The sequence below is a fragment of the Chenopodium album genome, chromosome 22 (genome assembly GCF_948465745.1).
Source record: "Chenopodium album chromosome 22, dcCheAlbu1.1, whole genome shotgun sequence".
NCBI lineage: Eukaryota > Viridiplantae > Streptophyta > Magnoliopsida > Caryophyllales > Amaranthaceae > Chenopodium > Chenopodium album.
Window position 1 is genome coordinate 2,023,121 of NC_137855.1, and position 20,367 is coordinate 2,043,487.

Below are 20,367 nucleotides of genomic sequence, written 5' to 3' on the forward strand. Positions count from 1 at the left end.
GCCATGAAAGGGTTTAAGGAAGGTGGAAGCTTGTTTGAGACGATATTAATTTGGAAATGAATTTTGGGCTTGATTTTAAAATTTAAAAAACGATAACCTTCAATTTTGTAATTTATTTAACCTTTATTTCGCCCGGAAATAAAAAATGCCGATATATTTATCATGGTTCCTAATATCGTCTGGGAGTCCAATTGGGTGAGTGGAACCATTCAATTTGCCTTAAAACGGTCAATTTAAACGTTTTTGTATTTGCACTGATTTCGTAAACTAAAGCCTACCATGGACATTTTTGACAACATATAATGGTCATATATGGTTCCAAACGTCATTATATGACCCTAAGATGTATCCCCTGGGATCTCAAAACTTTTCGCCACCAAGACCTGTGACATCAAAAATTCCTCAAAAAGCGAGGATAATAGCCTTCAATTTTGGAAATTTTTACCTTTTTTCGCCCGAAATTAAAAATTGTCGAGATGTTAACCATGGTCTCTAATACCCTCCGGGAGTACAATTGGGTGAGTGGAACCAACCAATTTTCCTTAAAACGGTCAATTTACCCGTTTTTGTACTTGCACTGATTTCGTAAACTCAAGCCAACCACAGATGTTTTTGACAACATATAATGGTCATATATGGTTCCAAAAGTCATTATATGACCCTAAGATATATCCCCTAGGATCTCAAGACTTTTCGCCACCGAGCCCCGTAACATGAAAAAATCCTCAACTTTGGAATTTTTTTGACCTTTTTTCGCCCGGAAATAAAATTTGCCGAGATGTTAACCATGGTTCCTAATATCCTCCGGAAGTCCAATTGGGTAGGTGGAACCATCCAATTTGCCTTAAAACGGTCAATTTACCCTTTTTCGTATTTGCACCGATTTCGTAAACTCAAGTCTACCACGAACATTTTTTACAACGTAAAATGGTCATATATGGTTCCAAACGTTATTAAATGACCCTCAGATGTATCCTCTGGAATTTCAAGACTTTTCGCCACTAAGCCCCGTAACATCGAAAATTCCTCAAAAAGCGTGGATAATAGCCTTCAATTTTGGAATTTTTTGACATTTTTTCGCCCGAAAATAAAAATTGATGAGATGTTAACTATGGTCCCTTATAACGGTAGTCCAATTGGGTGGATGGAACTATCCATTTTGCCTTAAAACGGTCAATTTACCCGTTTTCGTATTTGCATCGATTTCATAAACTCAAGCCTACCACGAACATTTTTGACAACATATAATGGTTATATATGGTTTCCAAACGTCATAATATGACCCTAAGATATATCCTTTAGGATCTCAAGACTTTTCGCTATCGAGCCCCGTAACATAAAAAATTCCTCAAAAAGCGTGGATAATAGCCTTCAATTTTGGAATTTTTTGACCTTTATTCGGCCGGAAATAAAAACTGCCGAGATGTTAACCATGGTTCCTAATACTCTCGGGGAGTCCAATTGGGTGGGTGGAACTAACCAATTTGCCTTAAAACGGAAAATTTACCCGTTTTCGTATTTGCACCGATTTTTTAAACTCAAGCCTACCACAGACATTTTTGACAATATATAATGGTCATATATGGTTCCAAACGTCATTATATGACCCTAAGATGTATCTCCTAGGATCTCAAGACTTTTCGCCACTAAGCCCCGTAACATCGAAAATTCCTCAAAAAGCGTGGATAATAGCCTTCAATTTTGGAATTTTTCAACCTTTTTTCGCCCGGAAATAAAAATTGCCGAGATGTTAACCATGGTCCATAATACCCTATAAGATTCCAATTGAGTGGGTGGAACCATCCAATTTGCCTTAAAACAGTCAATTTACCCGTTTTCGTACTTGCACCAATTTCGTGAACTCAAGCCTACCATGGACATTTTTGACAACATGTAATGGTCATATATGGTTCCAAATGTCATTATATGACCCTAAGATGTATCCCCTTGGATCTAAAGACTTTTCGCCACCGAGCCCATAACATCAAAAATTCCTTAAAAAGCGTGGATAATAGCCTTCAATTTCTGATTTTTTTGACCTTTTTTCGCTCGGAAATAAAGATTGCCGAGATGTTAACCATGGTTCCTAATACCCTCCGGGAGTCCAATTGGGTTGGTGGAACCATCTAATTTGCCTTAAAATGATTAATTTACCCGTTTTCGTACTTGCACGGATTTCGTAAATTCAAGCCTACCAAGGACATTTTTGACAAAATATAATGGTCATATATGGTTCCAAATGTCATTATATGAAACTACGACGTATCCCCTAGGATCTCAAGACCTGTTGACACCGAGCCTCATAACATCAAAAATATCTCAAAAAGCGTGGATTATAGCCTTCAATTTTTGATTGTTTTTATCTTTTTTCGCCCGGAAATAAAAATTGCAGAGATGTTAACCATGGTCCCTAATACCCTGTGCGAGTCTATATGGGTGGGTGGAACCATCCGATTTGCCTTAAAATGGTCAATTTACCCGTTTTCGTACTGGCATCGATTTCGTGAACTCAAGCCTATCACGGACATTTTTGACAAAATATAATGGTCATATATGGTTCCAAATTTCATTATATGACCCTAAGATGTATCCCCTAGGATCTAAAGACTTTTCGCCACCGAGCCCCATAACATCAAACTTCCTTAAAAAGCGTGGATTGGGTGGGTGGGTGGAACCATCCAATTTGCCTTAAAATTATCAATTTACCCGTTCTCGTACTTGCACGGATTTCGTAAACTCAACCCTACCACAGACATTTTTGACAACATATAATGGTCATAAATGGTTCCAAACGTCATTATATGACTCTACGACGTATTCCCTAGGATGTCAAGACTTTTCGACACTGAGCCCCGTAACATCAAAAATTTCTTAAAAAGCGTGGATAATAGCCTTTAAATTTGGAATATTTTGACGTTTTCGCTCGAAAATAAAAATTGCCGAGATGTTAACCATGGTCCCTAATACCCTCCGGGAGTCCAATTGGGTGGGTGGAACCATCCAATTTGCCTTAAAATGGTCAATTAACCCGTTTTCGTATGGCACCGATTTCGTGAACTCAAGCTTACCACGGACATTTTTGACAACATATATTGGTCAAATATGGTTCCAAATGTCATTATATAACCCTAACATGTATCCCCTAGGATCTAAAGACTTTTCGCCACCGAGCCTCGTAACATCAAAAATTCTTTAAAAAGCGTGGATAATAGCCTTCGATTTCTGATTTTTTTGACCTTTTTCGTCTGGAAATAAAAATTGGCGAAATGTTAACCATGGTCCCTAATACCTTCCGGGAGTCCAATTGGGTGGGTGGAACCTTCCAATTTGCTTTAAAATGATCAATTTACCCATTTTCGTACTTGCACGGATTTCGTAAACTCAAGCCTATCACGGACATTTTTGACAATATATAATGGTCATATATGGTTCCAAACGTCATAATATGACCCTACGACATATCACCTGGGATCTCAAGACTTTTCGACACCGAGCCCCATAACATCAAAAATTTCTCAAAAAGCGTGGATAATAGCCTTCAATTTTGGAATTTTTTTGACCTTTTTTCACCTTAAAATAAAAATTGCTGATATGTTAACCATGCTCCCTAATACCCTCCGGGAGTCCAATTGGGTTGGTGGAACCATCCAATTTGCCTTAAAATGATCAATTTACCCGTTTTCGTAAATGCATCGATTTCGTGAACTCAAGCCTACCACGGATATTTTTGAGAACATATAATGGTCATATGAAATTCCAAATGTCATTATATGACCCTAAGATGTATCCCTTAGGATCTAAAGACTTTTTTCCACCGAAACTATAACATCAAAAATTCCTTAAAAAGCGTGGATAATAGCCTTCAATTTCTGTTTTTTTTTTACCATTTTTCGCCCGGAAATAAAAATTGCTGAGATGTTAACCATGGTCCCTAATACCTTTCGGGAGTCCAATTGGGTGGTTTGAACCATCCAATTTGCCTTGAAACGGTCAATTTACCCGTGTTCGTACTTGTACCGATTTTTGTGAACTCAAGCCTAACACGGACATTTTTTACAACGTATAATGGTCATATGTGGTTCCAAACGACATTATAAGACCCTAAGATGCATCCTCTATGATCTCAAGACTTTTCGCCACCGAGCCCCGTAACATCAAAAATTCCTCAAAAAACGTGGATTATAGCCTTCAATTTTGGAATTTTTTGACCTTTTTTCGCCCGGAAATAAAAATTGCCGTGATGTTAACCATGGTCCTTAATACCCTCCGAGAGTCCAATTGGGTGGGTGAAACCTTCCAATTTGCCTTAAAACGATCTATTTACCCGTTTTCGTACTCGCACCGATTTCGTGAACTCAAGCCTACCATGGACATTTTTGACAACATATAATGGTCATATATGGTTCTAAACTTCATTATATGACCCTAAGATGTATCCCCTAGGATCTCAAGAATTTTCGCCACGGAGTCCCATAACATCAAAAATTTCTCAAAAAGTGTGGATAATAGCCTTCATTTTTGGAATTTTTTGACCTTTTTTCGCTTGAAAATTAAAATTGCCAAGATGTTAACCATGCTCCCTAGTACTCTCCGGGAGTCCAATTGGGTGGATGGAACCGTCCAATTTGCCTTAAAACGATCAATTTACCTGTTTTCGTATTTGCACTGATTTCGTGAACTCAAGTCTACCACGGACATTTTTGACAACATATAATGGTCATGTATGATGTATCCCCTAGGATCTCAATACTTACTTAACACTGCCCACTTGCATTGCCCAACTCTGTCGCCCCCAATAATTAAAAAAAGAATCAAAATGATCACACAAACAATATAATTGGGTGGCTAATGTTAAAGTCAACTTTTCCAAAGAGAAACAAATTCATAGTATTTCATTCTATTTAATACAAAATTTGACTTCTATATTTCCACTTATAAGTGTATATAATTGAATTACATATACTCCATACTCAAATCCCATCATTAAATAAAAAAAATGATGGATAAAAAGTATATAAAAAAAAAATTTGCCATGACATTAGTAATAATTATGCATGTACATTATATAGCTCAACTAATACTAAATTATTACTACTCGTATTAATAATAAAGTATATAAAAGTAGTTGTCTTACATGCTGGAAAAACTAGGGCGGTTACTTAATAAGAAAGAGTATAATTAATTAAGACAATTGGGTGCATGAAACGTAGCTTCCCCTTTCATTATTCTTTAAACACTAATTAATTAATTAATTAATTAAAAGTCAAATTAGACTGTTCCTAAGTTCCTTACAAGTTGATAATAATTCGTCAACATCAACAGCTAATATATACTTGTGGGTAGTGCAAGCCACAAGAAACTTCTAAAATGTCAAGATTAAGATTAATACTCCGTAGTACAACTTCAATTAGTTTCTCAATTATTGATTAATATAATGAGATTGGTTCAAGTCTAAGTAAGCTCACAATAGAGAGGAAATAGCAAGTTTAGGGTTGACCATTTACATGTATATAAAATCATTTTTTTAATGCCTTACTTTTAAATTTTTATATTATAAGAGCTCGAGGGGTTTTTATTATTAGCTATTTAATGGGACCTTATTTCGTGCTTTAAGATGTGTTTAGTTCATTACAATCCCTTCTCATTGCTTATTGATGATATTTGTGCTTTGTCAAACTTATTTGTAGTTTTCTCAATGTCTCATGTTAAACGTGCGGGTAATATTCTAGCTCACCACGTTGCGAGGAGAAAACTAGAGGTTGTAATGAACTTGTTTGCTTAGGTTCTTTTCCTCAAAGCCTCGAAACTTTGGCGGAAATTGACATCTTTTAATCTACATATTTATCTGCAGGTCGTTTATAAACAATGTGTGTTAGTTTACCTTATTTATCTTATCTTATTTAAACTCAATAATCATTATCCGAACTTATTTCTCATGTCATGACTCTATCTTACCCAAACTTAAGCTTTAATATCCTAGACAACACAACCTATAAAATATTCGAACCGAACAAGGCCTTAATCTCCTAGAAACCACATAACCTATTAAAAAAATATCTAAAACCACACACTCTATCACTATCTAAATCTGACTTATTAGCGAATAAAGTAAGGAAATCCCATACCCAATTTCCGACCTTTTTACAATCCAATAATGATAATTCCATAAAAAATCCTAAGAATAATCCAATTCTTTAATGTTTTTGACGATAATGCACCCTTTTAAAAAGAAAAAACAAATAATTGACAAATTTTCTCCGATATTACAAAACTAAATAATAATTAAAAATTGTTACACTCAACATTTATTTAGATATTTATTTTGATGGGACCTAACATTTCTTTTTGTTATTATTGCCAAAATAATTCTTTCTTCACAAAAGGTTAGATGCACTATGCCACTTCCAATTTTTTAATGGTTTCTTTTTTATTTTATTTTTGTATTTTTATTATAATAATATAGATTACGATAAGTGGATAAATGGATTATTGTAAAATAGTGAAAATATTGTATTATTGTGCTTAATCTTCTTTCATAAAGTTGAGAGAATAACAACATCAATCACTAAACTCAAGAAAGTTGCAAAAATTTCTAGTGAATATGTAACCTAACCCGTTCAATATGGGTAATCTATATTCTTTCTTTATTCAAAAGAAAAGAAAAAAAAAAGTAGTTAGCACTCATTAAACATAAAGTAATATTCCTAACTTTACATATTAACTAAAATGTGAATGCATTGATAATATTGTCCTTTTGATTTAGAGTGTCCTTATCCATTGTCCAAAGAATTAGATTCTTTATCAATAGGACCAGCCGCCACGTCTTTTATCCACCAACATCCGAGTAAAATACTACGATATTGTCAAATTACTCATATACTTGTACGTACTAATCACTAAAAGTCTACATGTATGTATCTTGTACTTCCGTGACCATATTATCAACAAAATCGTACGAGCAAAATCTACTCACTAGTCACACTTAACAACAATGTCATTTAAAAACAGTTACTATTAAAATTCTTTTTCACGGAATACACGTAACTCGCAATTTCGATCATACACCTAGGTGAACTAAAAAAACATAATCCTTAAAGCATTACATTATTGAGCGGCAAACATGATACAAACACGTCGCGCATGTAACACATGTCACACAAAGACTGATGCATCATGTGGTGCCTTAAAGATACGTATACGTATACCTCGTTACCACTCGAGTGTATCAGATACACGATACGATACAATCATACAATACAATACGGATATTATATTGGTGATATGCAAGTGTGTACATAAATAATGAAGAATTAAGCATGTAGATGAAGATGACATAAAAGTGGACCAACCCAAATATTTTCAACGTGGCTAAATATGCGTCAAACCGCGTAGCTAATAATCACGACAAAAAACTCTCCTACAAAAACCACGCTCATACCCACCATAAAACCGCCATTTGTATTCTCACTTCAATCATATTTTCTCTCTCCTACATTATAAGCCAAAAAAGTTTATTCAATCTTCAATTTCAATTCAATGGCAGATTTGTTAAACAATCGAGCAGAAGATCAAATTATTATGGGGGGAGTTGATTATTTTGATCTGATTCCAGACCCAATTCTTAATTTGATCTTCAATAAGATTTTTGATGCGAAATCATTATGTCGTTGTCTTCTTGTTTCAAAGAGATTTGCGACAATTGTTTCTGAGGTTGATTCAATCTCAATCCAAATGGGTAGTAATCATAGTAATGGGAGTAATAATCAGCCGAAATCGAAGAAACCCAGTGAAGAATCTACGAAATTATCAACTGGGTCGAAGAATTTTTTCAAGAATTCTATCTTTAAGTTCATCTGTAAGCCGATTAATCTGCTGCAACAAGCGATTTCAAGCAAGAAGATGGCTAAAAATGGAGGTGGGGTTGATATTATGAAATGGGTTGGAAATACTTTGAAGAATTTCCAGGATATTCAGTCGATTAAGCTTGAGCTCCCCTGCCATGGCGGCGAAATCGGGATCAACAAGAACATTCCATTGTTGAAGTGGGAAGCTGAGTTTGGGAAAGAGATGGAGATGTGCGCAATTTTAGGGGCAGCTTCGATTGTTGAGAGGAGAGAGAAAAAGGGGTCAGAAATTGAGGAAATTGGGGGTGAAAATGAGGTGCAAGTTTTTTCAGATGAAGAACTGAAATTGAGGATTATTTGGATCATTTCTTGTTTGATTGCATCATCAGCTAGGCATAATTTGGTGAAGAAAATGGTGAATCAATGTCCAAAGTTAAGTAACGCGGTAGTTTCGGATGCTGGGAAACAGGGGAAGCTCTGTATGAATGCAAAGCAGATTCAAGATCTCAAGGACTCAATTGAGATTGCAACAGTCAATGCTAGCAAAGGTGAAAACCCGGGATCGGAATCGGAACCGGAACCCGAAAGCTCAGGTGAATCAACAACAGCAATGGCTTATGCAGGGAATTTGGTGATGAAAATGTGGTATGTGAAGGAATTGGAATTACCCAATTCAGGGAAAGTTATGAAAGGAGCAACACTAGTTGTGATTAAGCCTGAAAAGAAAGGAAATAATGGTGAAGAAAAACAAAAAGAAAAGGAAAAGAAAAGTGATGGAGTGAATATGTTGAAAGCTTTTCAAGGTGAAGATGTTTTTGAAGAAGCTGCAAAAAAATTGTTGAAGGGAAAAGAAAGGAGAATGTATAGATTAGAAATGAATTCCTTTTGAGTTTTTTTTTTTTTTTTTTTTTTGGTTTGATTTACATTTTGTTGCTAATATTTTGTTTTTAATTTTGTAGTTTGTTTATACATGATACATAGTAGTATATGAGATTAATTCCAAGTTAGTTCTCTAATTCTATATGAGAAATTATTAGGAGTCTTTAATTTGAAGAGTTGGAACAATGTGACTACTTTATCCGAACTCTAAAGGATACCGAGGTATCAAACAAAGAGGTTAAGAGGGTGATATAAGAGCCGCAAGCTCGTAATTAAACACTCTAGAGAACTGTTTTGCTAGATTTGAGCACAACCACTGTAGCTATGGCTTTAAATAAGCCTTACCTAGGAACTCAGAGACTTGATCATCGGATCAACAAAACAATCCAATCTGATGTTTAGGCAGTAATTTACTCGTATATTGTTCTTGTAATTATACTCTGAAATTCTGAATGACTAGTAGAAAGGGTATGTGGTGGTTGGGATTAACATGATTTTGATTACTAGGAAACAGCCTATCAACCAGCCACTTTTACCTATTCTTACGAGGTGTTCTAGAAGTTGCCTAGTGAACTCCATAGGGGATGATGAATGCCGGACTAGGAAGATTAAAACCTTGCAGAATTATCTGCACCACACGCGTAATGCTTAATGTGACATCTGACATAGACGTCGTTGAAAAGAATAGTATGAAAAAGTTGACAAGGTATACTATAACAAGCAAATTTAGGAGTGGGGGGCACAAAATCTCCTCCACTTTGCTGATGGTATTTCCATAACATAATAACAACTGTTGTAGCCAAAACTGACACCATTTGCTTACAGCTTACAAATTGCTTGGTCAGATGTGACTATCCTTGCCAGCAGAAATTATTAAAGCAGAAAATGGTACGATGACATTCACCGTGATCATCGCAGAAGAGAGTCAGAGAAAGAGAGGGGGAGACAAGGAGGAGAGCTCTATTGAGACATTACTTTGTGCAATTGTGCTGAAAATTGATCATTTTATTAATATTTATCATTAAAAAAGGCCTACAAATTTGTTTACCAAGACTAATTTAACCTAACCTAACCTAGAAGTATCTCTTCAAAACCTATACAGTAAATAGTAATTCCAGGCAAAATCTCCATTTACAAAGTAAACTTAAGAAAAACTATGGAAAAATTACTCTCTGCAAGATGTATCTGAAAGATTAAATCTGAACCTGTCTGCTTGATGCGACATGAAATCAGTAGTGCCTCCAATATTCAGAGAAATCACTCCACATGCACCAGCCAATTACTACATGGCAGCTTCATCTGCAATATCAATACATGGTCAATACTCAATAGCACCTTCAAAGATTCTAATAGAGTTTATATCAGTACGTTACTTTACAAATATTAAGCACAGTAATTTTCTTACCATCATCACCATCAATCATGTTGTAATCGTCTTCATCATCATCAAAATTTTCACCCTGCAAATTTTATCTTAGTCAGAAATAAAACTATCCAGGATGTTCACCCAAGATAGTGAATCAGCTCATTTAACATGCTTTTGCACAAAGCAGTAGTTATTTAATAGAAATCTGAAGAAGAAAAAAAAGCATTAAGCCTACAAGTCTACAACGCCATTTTATTTCATAAATTAGGCGAGCCATCAGATTTAGCCTAATAGGCCGTTACCACTTTCCCTCTCTTACTCTTTGAACTCTAAATTTTAAAATAGAGAAGTATTTTATAGATACGCCAAAAAGAAAAAAAAAAAGTTAATAATTTCAGTAATAGATTTGAAACAAAAAAAATAATAATAACATTTCAGGTACACAATTAATTCTAGTTAACATACTGTCAATTACATATCCATCAGAGCCAATACAAAAGTGCAAAACAATAAATTATCAGTAATAAAGTACAAATGTTATCTATATATGACACCTGATCACATAACTGGGGAATATTCTGATAGGCATTGAGTTATAGTGTAAAAATATAATATTGGTTGATTCCTGGTTGATTCAGATTGAATTCAAGAAAATCAACATCAAATTCAAAATAAAGATCAACTCAAACATTGCCCCCCTGTCCCAACCCAGAGCAAGAACAATGCAGTTAACCCCACACTGCCCTATTAGGTTTCATGAATGGTTTAGGGAGCTAACTGGTGGATTTGACAATGACAAAACCTCTTAACCAGTTTTGCACTACCCTAAATATGGGTTGCAATAGCCAAGGGGTTTTCAGGACAATGGACAATGACACACCTGCACTAAACCAGTTGATCATATTACACCAATTAATTTGGGACAATGGGTGGCTTTTTTTGTTTTTGGAGTGTCCGAGGTAGGATGGTAGTGGAGGACAGCAATACGTTTGTTTCCTATAGTAAGCTAGCACCCTATTATTGAGAAGGAGAAGTCACTATTATAAATGACATGCATCATGAAACTATCACTATAATACTACAGATAAAACTTAGAGTGACAGATTTCCAAAAGTGACCTATAGAAGTAAATTCATCCCCAAAAGGGCCAAAACAACAGAAAATAGGCCGTTCAAAGCAACAGTTTTGACACTAAAAGAAGACATCACAAGGGTAAACAAAAGACAACAAGCTCCAACATTTGTTCTCTGTTATGAATTTATTAACTTACAACTCAATCAAATAGTTCAAATGTCCGAGCAGATGAAAGCATAAGCCAAAACAATGCATACTCAGATCGAACAGATGGATAGGCAATTGGACAATCATACTCATCACTTGCAACTGTTGCAAGTACTATATTAAGATAAAAAATAAAAAAAATTAACAGAAGGATCAGAGATCTAAGAAACCACAGTGTCAACTTTTTAAACTCATAACTGCAGGCCATGTTATTTTGACTGTTGCATCCATCTCCATCCAAGTAATGGTCATAATAGAAAGGGGAAAAGCAGACATCTTAAGTTTTCTGGAGATTTTTACACATAATTTGCTCTCAAATAGCAAGAAAGATACATTATTTGTCAAAAGGAAAGCCTTTTGTTTTTTAAACCTTTTTTCTTTAAATCAAAACATCATTTAGTGAATAAACAAGGTATATATAGAGAATTGAACCTTTCCGTAATCATCATCAGACTCAACATCGTCTTCTTCTTCCTCTAAATTCTCCTCTTCTTCCTCGTCCTCGTCACCTTCTTTCTCTTTATCTTTCTTGCCTTTTGAGTCTTCATTCTATAGTCATCAAATCGAAGGAATCATATAGTCATCAAGTATTACAGCAGAAGAAGGGGATTCAAACAGAATAACAAACAGTGAACATATTTTATCTTCTGCAACTCTACATCCTCAATAAAAAATCTGAAGGATGACCCATCTTCAGCTTTTCAAAGGACATGTAGACAAAGTAGCAGGTCTTTAGAGCAACTTACTTCAAATTTCTTCTCAAGTTCCTCCAGGACATCCAGCTTTTGAAGTTCTACCATAGAAAGATCAGAGTTAGAAATGATTTACATCTAATGATAAGGGACTAGTGAAAGAGATAAATGCAGGTCCATATGCAAAATGTTCTGTCACATTAACTAGCGAGACAGCCAAAAAAATTGCTTTATTGTTTATCTCTGTCATTTCATGGAACATAACATCACAAAGCACAATAGTCCTTAAAATAACATAGGGCATAAAGCTCAGGGCTAGCCAAGTGGCTAATGAGCAGTAAATTAGCCTAAAAGACCAAAAAAGTCTTAAAATCTAATCACACACCAGTTACAAAATGAACAAGTAAAGAGTAAGCTAGCAGAAGCTGCAGAACTATCCTGAATAATTATACCTCGTTTTGGATTCCAATGAACCTTCCTCCTAGTCTTGAATTTTGTGCCTGAAATGATACTCTATTGTCAAACCACCTTTAGGGGGGTCAATAACAACAAATTAAGAAAAGAGCAATAATTTTTTACTTTAATCAGCATGGGCACCATATATTATTTGTCTTTTCAACAAAAGCTTCTCACAAGTTTAAACTAACCTCGAACAAGCTCTAGCGGAAAATATCCCGGTTCAAGTTTCAAATAACCAGAATCAGAAAGTGAGCACCGGCCAAATCTACTTTTTTTGTTGACCTTATCAGAATATCTCTCAATGTCTACTACAGCTTCTTCTGCCAAGATGACAATCAACAAAAATAAGGACAGTTAAAAAAAAAGTAGCATGTAAATCTCAATAATTATGTTTAACTGCAAAGAGTACTTATGTTTAATGTTACTTGTTAAAAAGACATATCAACTTTCCAATCATTGGAGTTGAGTTTAGTTATAAAGAGAAAACTTAGATCTACACCTATGCTTAAATACCAAATTCAACACCAATGGACTTTACAGGATAAGTTCATCAGAATTTACGGGTTTGTGTTGGAACACTCGGGAAGTCGGGAGGGACAATGTCAAACAGAGTAAAGAGACAAGAGCACATAACCGACAACACCGGTAGTGCAAAAGGCATCCTGAACAAACATAGCTCAAGTACATCCACGTTACCATTGTGCTTAGCGATCTTCAATAAGTTTACATCTAAAATAACAAAACCAAACTGTATAGATACACACTATCACAAACTTCATTCTCCTTGACAGTTGACTTTCTAAATATAAAACACAAGCACACCATTAAAAGAAATGCAGCCAGATTGCTTACCACCAGAGAATGTTTCCTCAAGGTGGTACGGTGAGCTTTGAAAGTAGTTCCGAAACTTATAATTACGTAATGCTAAATCCATCTCTTCAGGAACATTTTTTCTGTCAGGCAACTCAATATCCTGTAGCAAATAAAAAAAATGTATATTGTTAAACAAACTAATCCAGCAATGTTCAAATATGAAGGTGAGGACTGAGGACAGAAATCAAGGAGTTTAGGGAGTGATATAAATGTTAGAAATATTTCACAGGAACGAGTGTCAAACAATAATTAAGAGTGAAAGTTTCCTCAATTAAGATTGTAGTGGTACAAACAATAAAATTAACCAGAATACTATACTACCACCAGTAAAAAGATAATATCTCAGCCTGAATTTGAGGAGCTTGAGCAAGTGCACTTTAGCATTTCCAGTTTTCCACAAATAATAGATCCAATTGAAGACTATACAAGACAATCGGCACCAAAAGATTGTCCAACACAAGAGATTACAACTTCCAAGGTTCAACTTAGCATATATTCCTGTATGTTGATAATATCCTTACAAAATATATACGACCAACTATAAGTCAATAACATCTTCAACAAGTCCACTTGAAAGACATTTCCTCTACCCTCTCTTCTAAAAAGGAAAACAAAATTATGGTCTGCGTTTTTTCCAGTATTGATCCAGGCAACAGCCACATATGTGAGTCTTACCTCCAGTGAGACTAGACTGGAACAGGGCAATTATGAAGGTTTCAAGTGATCAAATTCATAGAATAATTTGGTTTCTCCTACAATAACAACAACAACGACAACAACAACAAAGCCATGGTCCTGAAATGAATTGGGTTCCGCTAGCATAAACCAAATAATCAAGTACGAAGTATAAAGAAAAAAGCTGGCAAAGTTGCATTACAACAGTTGTTAAGTGCAAATTTTGGCATCCAAGATGAAAACAATGATAAAATGATAAAATTGGGTCAAATTATATACTCACCGGAAAAAGTACAAAAGATTCTGGCTTCACAAACTTGAAGTCACTTCCACCAAATCCTCTCCCACGTCCTCTACCTCTAAATGCCATCTATATATCATCAAGGAAAAAAAAAATGCCAATTTAGTATAAAAATACGAGCTTTAATGTAACAAATTCCACTAATTCTCACATAATTTAAGGGTTTTGCGCCAACTTCAAAAGCAACTAACATGATGATAAAGTATAGCTAAAAGCCTTAAACACTAATAGTGAGCTTAGCATTGATTCATTGAACATATACAAATTCAATGCAATTATTCAAAATCACTAATCACTATATCCAATTGACCAATTCTAATACCAATTTCAAAAAATCAGAAATGCAATTACCCAAACTAATCAATTCTAAAATAAAAAATAAAAAATCAGAAACCCTAAGTTCTTAACCCCCCTAATTTCATAGATTAAATGTGAAATCATCAAATTTACTAGCCCATTAATATATTACGTACTAATTAGACAAATAATATGATAGCAAATATAGTAATCTACCTTACTTACGGCGGCGCTACGGCTGGGCGGCGGTCTAAGTGGTGGCGGGGCACCAAGTGACGCTTTCTGTTGGAGATCAGACGAGAGATACTAAAATTGGGCACAGGTTGGGCTGCTCAAGGGGAGATGTGCTTAGGAGTTTAGGTCGGGTTAAAAATAGTTGTGTTGTGTCAAGAGTCTAGGGGTGAACACCGGTCCAGATCCAGACCGGACCTGAACCGGATCAGACCCGGACCGGTTTACGTGGACCGATATTAGACCTGTTCCTGGCGGTCCGGGTCCTAATTATTACAGTTTACTAAAAGACTGTCTACTGCCTACTTTTTTTTTCTAGGTTCTAATCAGCAGACACCCAACATATTCATTCTCATGAACAAGTTCAATACATTATCATCATACCCAATTTCAGAAAAACAAATAATTACAAGCATTCATCAAGCAGTTGGCAGTCATAATCAACCTGACCCAACTTAGTAAATGCTGAAAACAAAGTGGTCAAAGAGTAAGTATGAGGAATACCCAATTCAGCAAAGAAAATTTTAACTGAACCCAAATCCTAAATTTTGGCATAATAAAGTGAAAATCTGGAGTTATACAAAATCTGGAGTTGGGTATGTTGGCAGAGGCAGTGAGAAAAATTCCTAATTCATAATTCAATCTTAACATTTAATAGTTTTGCAGCATCATAGCAACCAAATTTTAATCAATTGTGCAGTGATTAAATTATACTTGTAACTAAAACATGGTTCAACATTCGATCCACCTTAGAAGAACCCAACTTTTTGCTTAAAACAACATAATAACCAAAACCCAGATTGAAATCAGAGTCAAATCAACAAATAACTTCACAATTACTAACTACCAAATTATTTCAGAGCTTAGTAGCAAATGTTGTAATTTTATCGAACAGGGGGTGGGCATTGGAAAAACAAAAACCCAGAATCAAAGCTATTGAAAAATCATAAACCCACATATTCAAAGAAACCCTAAAACCCATACAAATGCACTCAAAAAATGTAATACAATTCAAAAAATCAACATGCAAACATCAACCAAGTAACTGTAATTGAGAAAAAACACTAACCATGAATGAGGAGTCGCAGAGAGAGATTTGATTCCAGTGATAAAGAATCGCCGGTGAGGGAGAAAGCCGGTAAGAGAGAATTGAACTTAGGGTTTTTAGGAGAGAGAACTGAATATTGGTGATGGTGAACGTTGAGAGTGAGAATGAATTGTTTGATTTGTTTCTTGATTATATTTACCGGGTTTTTGGTCTGGACCGGGAAATTTCAGGTTAAACCTGGACCGGACCGGACCGAAAACCGGAATAGACCTTTTTAAAGGACCGGGACCAGACTTGAAGGTTCCGGTCCGGTTAATTTATGTACACCCCTATTCAAGCCCGTGCTACATTTTTAGCAGACTAATTACATACGGAGTATGTACATAAACAACAATACTTACGCGCGCACACAATACTTGACTTGTGCATGAAAATTGGATCACTTGTTAGGTAAATAATAAACGGATTAACATTTTAGTCGTCATATAGTGTTCGAGTAAAGATTGTGCTAAATTTTGAAAATAATGTTCATTCACAACTTGTAGGCCGCCAACTTGCCTTTGGTGTTGTGCTGGGTTATTTATGAGTTGCGCATTACCTCCCTAACCCATGTTAAGTTAAGAGTATTGGAGACATTCTCATTCTCATGAACGAGTTCATACAAATGTATTGTGCTACTCGGTTACATAGTACGTTTTGTGCCAGACCCGCAAAGCTAGGAGCTCATATTTACAACTCGTGATTTTCAAGTAGTAGTTTTAACATTGACAGTGCTCGAGGTCTCATGTGACTAACCTATGCAGTAGTATGCACCTTGTTTAGGGTAAAAATACCCCAGGTACGTGGCCCAATCTCATAGTGACACGTGGCCCAATAAGAAGGCGACACGTGGCCCTATGAGAGTGTGACACGTGTCCACCTGACAGGGTGACACATGTCAGCTATCTTTAAATACATAATACAATATCAGAAAGAAAAAAAGGCCCTGATTACATCAGGCCCAAATCCCGAGAAACCCTTGAAAGCCGTAAAACGGCGCCCCCCCATGACACGTGGCGACCCCTGATTGCGCAGCCAATCACGTCACGACATTCTAGGGTACAAACCCTAGAGGGGCACATGTTCCCACCCCTATAAATACCCCAATCATTTATGATGGGAGTGATGGATTATGACATAACATAAATATAGAGCATTAAAAAGCTCCAACTTCTCTCTACTTTCTCTCTCTAGCTTTTCCGATTTCCGATCGCTAACTTGATCGTCGGAGGCGAATATTCCGATCACCGGAATATTCGTTGTTTTGCAGGTGTCCGAGTCTCATTGTCAGTAGAGCGTGACCAGTATCCGAGGAGTTCACAAAAAACCCTGAAACATTTGGCGCCGTCTGTGGGGATACTCGTCCGTTATGGCAATAGATGGTCAGACACCTAATACTGGTCCTCATCCAGGCGAGGACGAATATGTAGAAGACTTACGTACAACCATACATTCTAGCAATCCTTTGACTGCCTCATTTCAAGAGGCCGAACAACCTCCTGTTACCCCAGCTACCCTAATGGCCGAGCTGACTAAGCTCCGCAAAGAGTTGGCCTCCAACCAGCAAAAGGGGGGAGGAGGTACTTCCAAGAAAACACACAACAAGACCAATGCAACTGATGCTGGTAATACCCCATTCCGTCGTTCGCATGGAAGGTCTCCCCGAGTCCCACGGACCAATCTCTCTAGTCTGTTGGCGAAAACACAGACGGCTGGGGGGAGGGGCAGACAGCCAAAAAGAGTTGAGACTGAGCCATCACAGCGTTTCAAAGACGCAAGGGATTACATTCGGCACAGGCAAAGGGAGAGGGCCGCATATTCTGACACGACCTCTACTCCAACCATGCCGGATGAAGCCTCCAACCAACCTTTCTCACAATACACCAACACGGCCGTTTCCAGCAGAAGTCAAGCCGCTCACACTATTACTCCCATTCCAGTTCAGCCATCACAATATCATCCCCCTCAAGTACTCAATGGGTTGATACAGCCAACTCCCCAGGTCTTTGGGCAATATGGGCCGTATGGCCAGGTGTTCGGCCAGGCTCCCTACCTGGCTGGAACGTCCGCTCAGCCTCAGCCCATTGATTGGCAGATGCGTTTGTTGAATTTGGGAGACAAGCCGTCTCCGTTTTCGCAAGACATATTAGCGTCCCCTCAACCAGCAAAAGTGAAGAGTGTATTAGTTGGTGCCTATGATGGTACGGGCAACCCAGAGGAACATATTACCTCGTACAGGAATTTGATGTACTTGCAAAGTGTAGATGATGCTACATGGTGCAGATGCTTCCCGGCCACTCTTAAGGGGGTGGCCCAGGATTGGTTTAACAGCCTTCCAGCCGGATGCATAAATTGTTTTACTATCCTCAGTTTGTTGTTTGTGGGAAATTTCTCATACAACATCCCACCAAGAAAGACAAGTCTCAACTTGGCAACAATTGTTCAAGGAAAGAATGAAGGACTACGCTCGTATGTCCAAAGATTTAACCAAGAAAAAGCCCAAATTCATAATCTTCCGGATGAAATGGCATACTCAGAATTTCTGTGGGGATTAAGGCATAATGGTTTTAAGTTCGAATTGGTAAGGAAAAAGATTCGGTCATACGCAGGTGTATTGCGGGAAGCCGAAGCCTATATTGAGGCCGCGGACTTTTGTTCGCTCACCAAATCAGAACAGCCGGCCAAGGGGGCTGAGAGGAAGCAATCTTCTCAGCAAGACTCGGCCGGCCGAAAGAGAGAAGGAAACAAAAGAAAAGAAATCTGGGTGGCTGATGACAAGCAACCCAAGTCAAAGAAAAGCAAGACGTACGAGCCTCAGTATGAGTTCAACAAGGATGACTACTCCATTTTGATGGAGATAAAAGACAAGTTTGAGTTTGAGAAGCCTCAGCCTTTGAGAGGTTCGGCCCAGTACAGAAACAAGAACAAGTATTGTCATTACCACAAGGATGTAGGTCATGACACGAACGATTGTATCAATCTGAAGAGGCTGTTGGATAAGTTGGCCGACAAGGGTCTGCTGAAACCCTATGTGACCAAGTCCAAATTCACCTTCAAACGTACAGACAACACGTCCGAGAAAAAGCAACAAAGTGATAAGAAAAATGACAAGGAAGATGATGGGAATAGTACTGATTCAGGTTTTGTGCCCGTGATATCACGAGGCTTTGCTTCAGGCGGCCCTACCATGAAAGGAATCAAGCAGGACGCTCGAAATTTGTCAAATGTGATGCAAACGGACGCCGTTAAGGCCGAGCCATTTCCTGAAGTGATCATAAGTGAGTCTGACCGTGGAGAGGTCAGGGCTTTGCACAATGATCCCATGGTCTTTGTCATGAAGATAGCAAATTTGAAGGTGGGACGGATATTGATTGATACGGGCAGTTCGGCCGATATCATCAGCCTGTCTGCCCTAAGGAATTTAAGCTTCCCAGAAGATGCTCTCCAGGATATCACTCACCCCTTGGTAGGATTTGGGGGGAATATCATTCATCCGGTCGGACGGATTGACCTTCCCATCCGTTTCGGGCAGAAGGGAGAGGGAAGAGATATGGTCGTCCGCTTCCTTATTGTCAAAGAGTTGACCGGGTACAACGTCATCCTTGGCCGCCCCACTCTGAATGCAGCCAAGGCGGTCATAGTACCCCACTTAATGTTGTTGAAGTTTGAAAGGTCGGACGGAAAAATTGGAACAATTCAAGGAAGTCAGAGAATGGCTAAGGAATGTAATCAGCTGGCTGTGAAGCCAACAGCGCGCGGCCCAAAAATGTCCGAGCCAAAAGGAGAAGGAACCTCACTCCCAGCATACCAGGTCGACCAGAAGCGTAAGGCGGCCAGGGCAGAAGAAGCCTAGCAATTAATGACTGTCGGCCGGCCAGATGAGTTGAGGCCCCAGCCGGCCGGCAGCCACCAGGATATAGTGCTTGACTCCAACCACCCAGAACGGACAGTTAGTGTCGGCACTATAGCTTTGGGATTGCTTGGGGATGAGTTAGTTCAGCTTTTAAGAGAATTCAAAGATGTGTTTGCATTTGAAGTTGGTGAAATGCCAGGGATAAGTCCTGACCTGGACGTGCACAAGTTGGCCGTGAATCCTTTGATAAAACCCGTCCGCCAGAAGAAGAGGAATCACGGAGAAGAGAGGAATCAGGCGGCCGCAGCAGAGGTGAAAAAGCTGCTGGACGCCGGTTTCATTCGGCAATGCTTCTACCCATATTGGGTGGCCAATGTAGTTCTTGTGAAAAAGCCGAATGGGACTTGGAGAATGTGCGTGGACTACACGGACTTGAACAAGGCGTGTCCTAAGGATAGCTTCCCTTTGCCTAAGATTGACCGTTTGGTTGAGTCTACGGCTGGACACGCCATAATGAGTTTTATGGACG

The 20,367-nt window shown here is 37.7% G+C and overlaps 2 protein-coding genes across 2 annotated transcripts; one reads left to right on the plus strand and one right to left on the minus strand.

The window, feature by feature from the left end:
- Positions 1–7,461: 7,461 nt before the first annotated feature.
- Positions 7,462–8,860, plus strand: LOC145605869 (F-box protein At1g30200-like). Its single transcript, XM_081661933.1, has one exon. The coding sequence runs from the start codon at positions 7,537–7,539 to the stop codon at positions 8,731–8,733; it is 1,197 nt and encodes a 398-aa protein (XP_081518059.1). The 5' UTR covers positions 7,462–7,536; the 3' UTR covers positions 8,734–8,860.
- Positions 8,861–9,713: 853 nt separating this feature from the next.
- LOC145603732 (uncharacterized) lies at positions 9,714–14,963 on the minus strand. The gene is made up of 9 exons (XM_081659702.1): positions 14,884–14,963; positions 14,353–14,439; positions 13,374–13,494; positions 12,710–12,841; positions 12,515–12,562; positions 12,117–12,163; positions 11,803–11,919; positions 10,129–10,183; positions 9,714–10,022 (listed from the first exon to the last, which is right to left on the minus strand). The coding sequence occupies exons 2-9, from the start codon at positions 14,437–14,439 to the stop codon at positions 10,006–10,008; spliced, it is 624 nt and encodes a 207-aa protein (XP_081515828.1). The 5' UTR covers positions 14,884–14,963; the 3' UTR covers positions 9,714–10,005.
- Positions 14,964–20,367: the final 5,404 nt, after the last annotated feature.